At 43.9% G+C, this 11912-nt stretch overlaps 1 protein-coding gene across 1 annotated transcript in view; it reads right to left on the bottom strand.

Moving 5' to 3' along the window:
- IRS4 (insulin receptor substrate 4) overlaps positions 1–10152 on the bottom strand; it is a 23302-nt gene extending 13150 nt beyond the window's left edge. Inside the window, exon 1 of the mRNA XM_019540428.1 lies at positions 6480–10152. Within this exon, the coding sequence (XP_019395973.1) occupies positions 6480–9933 (3454 nt within the window). The 5' untranslated portion in view covers positions 9934–10152. The remainder of the gene's footprint in view (positions 1–6479) is intronic.
- Positions 10153–11912: the final 1760 nt, after the last annotated feature.

The following is an 11912-nucleotide window of genomic DNA, read 5'->3' as shown; positions in this document are numbered from 1 at the left end:
TATACCCCAACTGAAGCTAGGAATCTCAGCTTTCACACAGTGCATTGATTAATATTTTATTCAAATAGACTCAGTAAAATACTGTAAATAATATGACATGGTTCTATACCATGGTGGATAACTTCAGTTCAATATTTGTTACTAAGCATTACTTCTCCAAAATGTATTCTTAAACTTCATGAAATGCTTTCAAAAGTTACTGCATTCTTAAAGAGAGAAAAGCTAAGCTTTAACAAGGAATACAGTGCAACACTTCCTCCCTTTTAACCCAGGCAACACATTTCTTTTTGAAATATGGAAAGAAGACTGCTTGGAAGATCAGAAATTCAACAAGTTTCTACTGGGGAAAATGAACCACAGCAAAGGCACAGAACTTTAAAGTTCTGTCAGACTACTGGAGATTTACACAGTAAATATCCAACACTGCAGCAAAGAGATTTTTACAAGTAGGCAAATCATATGCATTAAGGCACTGTATTTCATGACCTACCAGGGCTACTCAATTAGTACATTTCTTTTACCAGTGATGGAAGAAAAAATTCTCCAGATGCAGACCCCATTAAACATCCATATGTACTTGGACTTAGAAACTATTATACATTTCAGATTTGTCATCCAGCCACCCTTACAAGAGTCAAGCTTATTTCCTTTGCCCTACTGCAGTCTTCAACTACATCACAAGTTCACTGATCAAGTGTCTCTTTACTATCTCTGAAGGTAGACTATATCTCAGCTACCTCTGAAGCTCAAGAATATTTAGATATATAGCTGCTTCTTTTTTTTTTTTACTAGAATAAAACCCATCAGCTTTTCTTTCTCCCCCAGTTACTCTGCAAGAATATTTGTTCCTTTTATTTCTTGATTTGCCAGGTACCATTTTAATTCTCAAAAATACAGAAGAAGAGAATAGTTTTTGTTTCAACTTGTATAACATCATAATCTGATCATTAGGTTGCCTTTAATATGCTAAAAAGGCAACATATAACAAAAGTCAAACAACCATGAATTTATAGGGTGGGCCAATAATGTAGCTCTCCAGGTCATTACAAACTATTTAAAGATGAATCAGACAATACAATAATGTCAGATTTGAGCACAAAGAACAGTAAAAATTGATCCCCTGCCTCCAAAAAAAAGAGAGAAATGTAAATTCAACAATTCGTTTTTATTACTCCAGTCTCCTTTTAACTAAAGCTCACTTGATGCACTCCTCTATCTGAATAAAATGTTATTTAAAATAAAATAGGATGGGTAATCCTTCTTTTTTCATTTTCAAAACAACTCTGCCTTAGCAGTTTGAACACTATTAAGTGAAACAAAGAAAATGTCCCTACCTCTCAAAAATGAGCAACAAGAGCTGAGCTATATTGGGAACACAGGTGATCTTACATATATGTAAAGATGTAAAATTAGGACGGGAGTGCATCTGAAATTTTACAATAACAGAGCACTAACACTAAATTTTAATAAACATAACCCCCCCCCCCCCCAAAAAAATCCAATTCAGCATGGAATTGGAAAAAAAACAAAAAAACCAACACTTCTCCCTACAGGCACAAAACATTTTCTAGCACTGATGAGAGGCATTGCTAAAGGTAACTCTTCCAGCTTAGACAGACAAGAAATCTATCTTTGGGAACAGCAATTTAAGAAACCTGGAAGTGTCTCTGAATACTAGCTGCAACCAAGGATTTCAAATCTTAAGAAACACAAAGCTGCATCTGAGAATTAAGTGAAACAAAAATGTTATAATTTCAGTGGCAGAAGCATAATTTTTCTTAATTCGTATTTTCTTAAGTTGCAAGTAAAACTAACTGATTTTTGGTCAAAAACGTCATAACACAAAAGATGAGAAAAATCTGTTCTGTTTTCAGTAGTTCATCTACAACTTAAGAAGTGATCCAATGCATTTTAAGCAAGGCAGCAAGTCACTCAGGTTGTTAAAATGACATCTGTTTCCACAAGATTAAAATGTTTTTACAAGAATTATTATCCCTACCACATTACTTCAAAGATCCATGCTGTGTGTCAATGTTCAGACATATTATACTAGGTATTTCAAGGTATTTTGTAACAAACTTATGCTTTAAGATGTTCTTCCAATACAAAAACACTTATTTTTGCAAAGAACTTTTAAAAGGCCCATACGTCTCAAGTCCAGAACCAGTATTGACTGTACAATGAACTGTAATTCTCCACATGCAATAGTTAAAGCTCCCAAACTGATTTTTTTCCACAATGAACCATATGCAACATTTCCCTTTATGTTTACAGATTCTAGATGAAAGTAACTGAGCAGTCTACAAGGGCTCTTCTCTCTCATAACTCTAACAGAGTCTAACACAAAGTCACATGTAAAATTTAGAAACATTTAGAAGTCTTTCCAGCTCCAAAACAACTAGCATCAGAATACTAGACAGAGACACACGAAACATGATACAAAAAAGGAAGAAAAATCTGAGGTGGTGATATTAAGCTGAACTTCACATTTAGTCAGAACAATCAAATATTTTGTTTTTAGAAGCCGTGGTATCTAGATAGGTTTACTGGTCTGAAGAAACATACTTGCAGTATATAGACAACTACTACATAGTTTATTATTACCCTATTCTCATTATCCTCCTAAGTTTGTACAAGGTCCAAGAACAAGGTATATATTAGCTAAACCCTGTTTGTAGGAGCTTTAGTGTTCTGTACTCTAGCACAAAATCCCATGACTCAGATTCAGGTAGTCAAGAGGAAGGTGTTTCGCTAATGATCTAAAATTTAAAATGTGAGAAACCAGAATTCTGTACGGTTGTTTTTCTATTAACAATGTTCATCAGAAAAAACTCCCCACAGGAGTTCCATTTTGCTTATACCTAAAACAAAAGCCTGAAGGCAGATCAGTTCTCTTTTTCCCATTTAGAGTTAATACTCTGCCCCTCCTCCACCCAATTTCATGAATGGAGAAAACATGACGGGTTGATTCACATCACTGAACCTGAACCAGATGAAATTCAGGAAGCAGAACATTGACTCAATGGTACACAAGGAATCACGCTCCTTTCATACAGAAGCTGCAGTTAAATCTCCAGAACCTTAATTAGATTTTTTTTTTTTTTTACATTAGCCAATTTTTAAAATTCAATATCCCTTAAAAAAGCAGCTCAGCAAAAGTTGAGTGATCTTTCTATTAACAGTACAACTTCACTTAAAAGTTTGCTGATGTGTTTATGTAGGAGGAATTTCAAATGTACTAGAAAACTTTAGTTATCTATAAATTTTGATTGATTTATCCTAAGGGATAGCTTCTATTAAAATTCAAGAGCAACTATATTAATCAAATATATTTAATAATTTATATGAGAAAGATTTCATTATAAGCAGGAGTCCTCTTAAGAGGGGGTTATAAACAAAAAGTTCGAGCTATGCGTAAAACAAACAGGAATGTGAGACAGTGCATAGCTCTGATAAAAGGCTTCAAACTATTCTTAACACATTACATTTATTACAAAAACATATTACACGTGTCAGATTCAAAAGAGAAAAAACACACCTCGTTGAACACAAGTTAATTTTCTGCTTTTTGTTATTGTCTCATTACAAATACATTTGGAAGACGATATTCTTTAATATTAAAATTTAAGCCTCACCACAGTACAACATGGCTAAATTTTCTATACAGACTTTAATAATCAGTAACATAACAAAAACATTTCTGTATACCATATTCCTGTCTCAAGAGTAGCATGTAGATGAATATTAATATCCCTATAGTTCAATCTACCCCAACAATTTATAACTTAGGAGAAATAGGTATAGGACACAAACTTTAAAAAAGTTTATTTAAACTAAGTAGAATACTGCACTGAAGATCTGCTTGTTCACCACTGGGATGGGTTACCCAGAAAGTGAATACAATTCACCCTCTTATGCAAAATTGGTATATTTAGCTGTAGAACAAAAAATGATTTATGGGCCTTCTTTCAAAGGAGCATATATTTTAACAGTGAAAAGGCTATAATGAACTTGAAACATAACAGTATTGACTACCTTATACTTGCCTGAACTCCCTGTCAATTACCACATTTTAGGCAGAGGGGTCATTTAAAAAAAAAACAAACAAAAAAACCAAAAACAAATTAACAAATAAGCCAAACCCCCTTTTTTCCCCACCCGCTGTGGAAGTTCTACTTATATGGAGGAGAGTGGGAAACCACCTGAATGCATAAGGGGAATGCTAAAACTCTTCATTAGCAAGTACTACAAATTGGGGGGGAGATTAGCAATGAAAGCTTCAAGGACATTAATTTTAGATATTTATAGCAACACTGATAAACATTTCAGAAAGAAATATGAATTTCTTGACTGAGTGTCCCCTCCAATAATGTATTAAAATGTAAAATTAGTACTAAAGCCAGAATCAGATCTTTTTTGCTCTAGGGATAATTATACTTTCCAGCATATAATTACAACATAGGTTTTAAAGCTCTATGGGGAAAACTAAGGATCAGTAAGGTTTGGGTTTTTATATATGGATTTTTTAACCAAAGTGGCTCTTTCACATACAATGTGCCTTTGTCTTAGTGGGCAGATCTTTTGAAGTGTGCAAGACTAACTTTGGAAAAGCCCTTTTTAGACTGGCATCTTTTACTATCTTCTATATTTGATTCTAACTGAGAAAACAAAAGGAAGAAAAAGAACACCAAGACAAACCACAGATTTCTGAACAACCACAAAAAAAGTGGTGCCACAGTCAAATGACACGCTAGCCGAGTCAGGCTTCCAATTTTTAGTATTAGAGGCTTTACCATTTTAAACGTATATAGTATCTTTAAGCTGTTAACATTAAATCTAAATATTTTTAAAGTGCACCAAATTCAGTATTACTCAGTTTTCAGTTTTTTACTGTAGTCAGAAGTCAGAAAAAGTCCTACCAACAGGGAGAGGCAGGAATGGAAACCACTACTTCAGTGTAGTAAAAGATAACTATTAGTCAATCCCACTCCCCTGTTTTTCTGTTTACAAAAAAGTGGGCAAATATCAATGTTTAACAAGGATTAAACATTACACTTCACCAGTCACTAATTATTGACTATTAATAGCACCATATGTACAAAGCAAGAGATGAAAAACATTCCCTCCAACATATGCTTCTCCTCCCTGCACAGGTGAAAGAGAGAAAAGGTCATTAGTGGGCCACCACCAGAGGCAGGCACCCAAATATGGATCCTGCTGCCAAAGTAAAGCATGCCGATTCTAGGATTTCACAAACATGGTGCGCTTGCATAAATACCAATATAAGCTTTACGAGAGTTAGAGGACATGTACAGAACCACAGTAATAGGACCCAGCTGAGAAACTGCCATTTCCTATTGCCACCAGAAGAGCAGAGAGCTTAGTAGTTGTTGTCTTCTCTGTATACGAGTAATCAGGCAGTAGTAGCCATTTTCCCCAATTTGTTTATATGTGATTTATACATGTGAAACTTTAATCCCTTAAATCATTTAATCTTCTAATAAGTCAAGGAAGCCAGGACAACCTATTTTGGAGTTTGCAGCATTTTTGGACCCAAAATTTAGATGTCAGAGCCTGCCCAATTGCTGCTTCTTATTAAAAGCACGCTGGGTTTTCAAAGACCAGGGGGCATCCAACCCAGGAGAAGATGGAAGAGAATGGGGGTTTATGGGCCTACTAATGCCCTATCCTCTCAATTAAGCTAGACTTGAGGGAACAGAGCTGGAAAGCAGAAATTGAAGGGAACAAGTTCCTAAAAGTTGTAGGAATTTGTCTTCAACATCTCTCACTTACCAAAAACTTTTCCATACCTTTCAAGGGATGGGTTCTCCCCTGACTGTGGGGATCTCAAGAACACAGATTTAAGGACTATTTGGAAAAAGCTTCAAGTTCTGGTTAGCAGGGATGAGAATGCAGGTTTAGCTCTACCCAGATTCCAAGCATATAAAAAACAAAATACTCATTTCACCCATCTTTCAGATATAAGAGTACTGTATTTCAAATCATGATCAGATTTTTAAGCCCAACTTAATCTTTTCCATCATGTGACCCCCTTATTATATTAGAAACAAAATAAAAGTTTGGGAACCCTCCTTAACAGCTAGCCACAAAAAAGTCGTTTTCACCTCAGATTGAGAATCAATGATTTAGAACATGATTAAGGTTCCATCAAGGTTTTACACAGTCCAAGCTGAGATCAGTCTGGCAACATGTTAAGCTACCAAAGGAGTAGAGCAAGTTAGCTAAATCTAAGCCCTGAAGGCCAGGAACTACATCTTTTATACTTGTTGAGGATCTACCATACTGTGGTTCTTGGCACAAGACATGAACTAAAATAGGATCGTGCAGAAAAATCACAGTAGTATTTCCCCATTCTAAAATTAAGATAACAGAATGTGTTAAATGATACTATCAAGTATGGCATCAAATTAAAAAAAGAAAAGAAAAAGGCAAATGAAAGTGTTAAAAAAATTACAGACCTTTTCTTGCAGCCTTACACTTCAAACCATCAGATCTGGTGAAGTCTATGCTTACATAAGCTCCACTGTCCAAATTCGAAGTACCATTTTGGAGATGGCAAGTTGGCATAGCAGCATTTGCCTCACATCTTATAGAATCATCATGTAAATTCAGAGCTATATAGTTTAAACCATTCTGAAATCCAGTAGAGGTATCTCTGGACATTTTGCTTTCCTGACCATCGGCAATGTTTTCATCAGGTTTCAACCAAACATTGTCAAATGAGGCAGAGCTGTGTCTTTTGCTACTATCCGTAAAGAAAGAGGAAGTTGTCACAGTCCCAGCAGAAGAAAAAGTTTCAGAGCTGTGCCTCCTTCTGCCTTGTGGGTCAGCCCGAATCACTTTAGGTCCCATTGGAGGATCAGAGCTAGGAACAGAGAAGCTACTGCTACCAGCGTATCTGTCCACAATACACAGTCTATTAACTATGGAAGAAGGACTATCTATCTTTATGCCACTATTAGATTCAGTAGAAAAAGGCCTAGGCGGTGTGGTTGCCATGTTGAAAGTCATCTCTGTATAATCATCAGTCCTATTACTTGTAGTGCTAATGCAAGCAGTACCAAATGAAAGTCTAGCATAGTCAGCATTTGGCTGGTTTCTAGGAACACTGGAACTTGCATAAATTGAAATATCTGTTAAAGAGTTGGACAGTTCCTTTGTTACTTTTGGTGATTGTACATCAAGGTCAACGCTCATATAATCAGAAAGTGGCGACTGTCTATGGTCGCTACTTGAGCCTAGAGATGACGGAGAACCTTCTGCAGACAAGGAATATGGTGTATTACTTGCTTTCTCACTGAAATCAATATTTATGTATTCACCAGGGCTGGCTGGCTCAGGTGGAACTGTACGATCATACATTCTTGGTATAGTATTACTTCCTCTCGTACCTAGCGGAAGTCTTGTAGGTCTGGTAGCCCTGTTCTGTGAGAGTCCTTCATCTGAAGGTTTCACAACTGGCGATTTAGAAATGCCATTAGCTAATGCCTCACTGTTGACATTTTTGATGTTTTCTTGTCCTCCGTATAACAGTTTTCCAGGTGATGACATTGGAACATATTCATTGTGATCACCATTCTGTCCTGATAATGTCTTAAAGCTTCGCGGCAGAGAGAAGTATGAACTGAAAGCTTTGGAAACAGAGCTGGTATGAATATAATTAGAATCACTTTGCTGTTTTGGCGGTGCTGAATTCCCAGGTGACATATCCATATACTCATTATTTACCATCTTTTCATTCCCCCCTTTAGAAATAAACCCAGTTAAAGGGCTTCGTACAGGCGAAGAGCTAGCCCTTGGAAACATCATCATATATCCTCTGGAGTCCACCTGAGATGATGACCAAGCATTATTAATCTGTTTTGGGACAGAGACATTTTTAGGAGTCATTGGCAAATAATCGCTACCGCTTGTGAGAGAAGATGCAACTCCAGGCATCATTGGCATGTACCCATCATCCCTGGCTTTACTCCTGCTTTGGTTACATACAGAGTCATGGGTAGCATCACTGTAATCAGATACCTGGTTATCTTTTACTTTTGGTGATTCAGAACAAATTAACTGTCCATGACTTCCTGCAGACTCTTCATCTAATAAAGCTGTGGTTTGTGTAGTTTTCTGCTGCACTGTCACAGAAGTTGGCTTAGTTAGAGAGTAAGTTCTTTTTCTGAAACACTTTTCGGCCTCCATATAATCATCTTTTGCACCATCATCCGTATGCGGTTTACTCATGGACATGTATTCACTTAAACAATTCTCTTCTCTGATAGGTGGTGTGTTTCCCAGTGAATCTGGAGTATTACTCCTGACACGAAAGTACCTGAAATCCCCAGGGCTAGAGCCATATTCGTCAGAAGAAATAAAGCCACCATCACTTGGGGACCCACAAACAGATGAGCTGGAAGGCCTAGTCAGCGTATCGGAAGCAGAGCCATGGCCACTACTGGAAGAAACGCTAATGGGACTCGTAGTAGAAGGGAAATGAGATACTGGCAATGAGGCAGACCTGGTGTGATAAGAAGAGCTGAAAGCTGCTCTGACATATCTTCCACTTCCCTCCTGGCGGCCCAAGTTCATCCTTGCAGTGTTCAAATGGATCAGACTCCCAGTCACTGATCTGAAAGGTCTGGTCATCGTTCCTTCCCCCTCACTGGATGTTCGGAAGCGGTATGAGCTGTTGCTTTTGGTGGTGGGTGGGGTTCCCCCAGCAACACTCTCAGTTCGGGATCTTCTCTGCAAACCAGTCTGACTAGGGGGCAGGTTGCCCAAGTGCCTTCTAGTGGTGATGAAAGAGATAGGGTTAGTACCACTGCCACCACCAGAAGACTGGCTCTTGCTGCGGGGCCTGAACTCTGCAAAGGCCTTGAGAGCTTTCATAGTTTCCAGAAAGGTCTCATGCATATTCTGGGCAACTACCGAGTCATCCACTTGCATCCAGAGCTCTCCAGGCCCAATGGAAGCAGATCTGCCCACCTCAATAAAGAAAAAGTTCTCTGAGTGGCCACAACGGCGGATGTTCATTAGCTGCAAGTGGACAGAGGGCACTTCCGAGTTCAGCTTGACTAGGTGGATAGCCTTGCTGGATAGGCACAACCTGTAAACCCCAGTCAGGTTCTTAGTCTGTCCCAGCCCCTTGGGCTTCACATTGACCTGCCACACCTCCTTGAACACCGTGCCTGGCCTCAGCGCTGCTCCGTAATGCTCATCATCCTCATCCAACTGCTGATCCGCTTGGTCCTCCTGCTCCAAGAAGCCCCTCTTGCTCTGGCTCATGAGCTCACTGATCGCCTCATACCAGGCCTCCTGCTCCGCTTCGTTCTCAGCCAGCATGGCGAAATATTCATCCTTGGTATACAAGGCAATGATGTGCTTATGCTTCGCATCTGCCCGCCGGCTGACAGTGAAGCACTGGTACAGGGGGATCACGCGCTTGGGAGGGGGGCAGCACAGGGCGGCAGACCCGCCCGCCACCGCCCTCAAGCTGCTCTTGAATTTCTTCTCGCTGTCGTAGTACTCCAGTCGCGCCGGGGCCAGGTGGCTCTCGGCCCGCAGCACGAAGTAGCGTTTGTGGCCGTGCTTCTGCTTCCTCAGGTAGCCGCACTTTCTCACGTCGTCCCCCGCGGGCGCAGCCGGCAGCGGGGGGCCTCCTCGCCCACCTCGCCCAACCGAGGGGGTGCTGCGGGCTGCGGGGGCAGCAGCGGGCACCTCCTCCTCCTGCACCAGGCACAGGGAGGCGCTGGGCGACCTCCGCAGCAGCAGCAGCAGGTGGTGGGGCTGAGCCGGCGGCGAGGGGCCGCCCTCGCCCGGCTCCTGCTCCTCGCTGGCCCACGCACTCAGGGGGCCTGGCTCCTCTTCGCCGCCCCCGGCCGCGGGGCCGCCACCTCCGCCCGGGCCATTCATCCCACTCGCCATCTTAGGGGCCAGGCAGGGGCCAGGCGGCGGCGGGGAGCGCGAAACCCGCCCTCACAGGGGAAGCGTCCCCCGCGCCGCGCCGGGCATGAGGCGCCGGGCGGCCCCGCGCCCGCACGAGCTCCCGCTGCCCCGCTCAGCGCTGGCGGCTGGGACGCGCCGGGCGCTGCTACTCACACGCACGCAGGCAGGCAGCCTCCGCGGCACCACGGCGAAAACATCACGTGACCCCGCCGGGGGAGGGGCGGGGCCAACGCCGGCCGTGGGCGGGGCCCCCCTGTGTGTAGCGTGAGGGTGGGAATGGGGAGCGGGGCGGAGTGGCGGCAGGCGGAGCCAGTGGGAAAAGGAAAGAGCGGCGGAGTTGCCCAATCAGCGACCGAAAAGTGCCAAGGGGTGGGCTTGTCTGCGCCCTAGCGGGGGGGAGGTGGGACTCTCGGGGATGGGCGGCAGGAGAGACCAATGAGCGCCAGAAGTAGGTGCTGACAGGGGCGTCTCCTGCGGGAGGGAAGAAAGAGGCGGGGCTTCGCGGTTGATGGGCAGTCAGGGTGTTCGCCAATCGGGTGTTCACACACAAAGATACGGCGGGCGGAGGCGGGCTCCAGGGTGTAGGTGGAGGAGTGAGTAAAACAGGAGGCGGGTCCTTCCCGCGATTGGCGGGATATTTCACCAGTCAGCGCTCGCAGCTCCTACGGCCCAGACCAATCAACGGCGAGAGCTGACGTCGCCTTCTCTCGGCTATTTTTTTGAAAGGAGAATTCCTTTCCCCCTCCTTCACCCCCCCCTCCTCCTTTTGCCAGGTTTACCGCTGGAGGGCGGCCGCGATTGGCCGAAGCGACAGCCAACCAGGGCGCGTGGCGAGAGAGGGAGGTGGCGGTTGGGAGGGGTTCGGTAGGCGCGCGGCGGAGGAAGTAAACAACCCGCCGGTGCGCGGGCGGCCCTTGGAGCCGGGTGCAAAACTCCCGAGCCGGCCCCGCTGCTTGATGAGGGTCCGCAGCCGGGAGCCCACTCACGTGGCCCGGCCCCGGGGGCCAAGGGCGGTGGGGGGTGCGCTGCTTCCCGGCCCCTCTCCGGATCCCCTTGCTGCCTCCTGCGCTCACAGGTGTCCCGCTGCCCCGACCCCGGGCATCGTCCCCGCGCGCTGGGCGACGCCCACGGCATGCAAACGTATAGGTCGGCCCCTCAGCCCTCCCTCCCCCGCCCCCGGGGGCACTCAGGGCAAGGCCTGTAACGCCACGTCCAGCCAGGTGGGCTGTACTGAAAGGTCCCCCCGAGTATCTCGGCTGAATCCTTCCTCACCTCGCAAACGAGCTCCTCGGGAAGGGAGGTTAGCACGAGGCATGCTCCGGAAACCGGACAGTCCCGTTGTAACACAGCACTGTACTGAGAAGTTTTTGGTTTATTGTTTAATTTGTATCCAAGGCCAAATGAGTTGAAACTAATTCCAAATCCAGAACCATAAGCAGCCCTCCTACTGCAAACGTCCTCCACCTTTGGCGGGCATCCTACTTGCAGGCCCAAGCCCGTAGGCTTAGGGTTTAGGTGCCCCTGAGTTTTGCTTGTCCTCAGCCATATGGCCCTCAGAGCAAGCAAGGGAGGGAGGCTACCATTTCCATAAACTGGGCTTAAAGCCACTGCACCTTGGTGGAAAACGCTAGAAGAGCAGTTCTGTGAAGCTGTTCAGGAAAACTGCCTTCTTGAACACAGATACGTGGTATTTTCCCTGCCAGGTTAAGAAGCTGCTACCCTTTATCTGAGCTTTCAAGAGGCTGAGGAGCAATCTTAGCCTATAAAAGGAAGTTTTGAAGGGGTTGGTTGCCTGCCCTGACGTCCGGTGTCCTCGTTCTGGTATGGGCTGATGGCCTTTCGATAGCATGCCAGTATGTCAGGGCAGTGAAGCAGGGTCCCAACAATATGTGGCGGTTCTTAGGTCTTTGTTTCTGCGCGACACAGTTGGACACCTAGATGCCGCATTCAGGTGTACT

This window comes from Crocodylus porosus, unplaced genomic scaffold, assembly GCF_001723895.1.
Source record: "Crocodylus porosus isolate Cpor-Errol unplaced genomic scaffold, CroPor_comp1, whole genome shotgun sequence".
In the NCBI taxonomy this organism is placed as follows: domain Eukaryota; kingdom Metazoa; phylum Chordata; order Crocodylia; family Crocodylidae; genus Crocodylus; species Crocodylus porosus.
The sequence above is the reverse complement of the archived record's forward strand: the minus strand, read 5'-3'. Positions and strand labels throughout refer to the sequence as shown.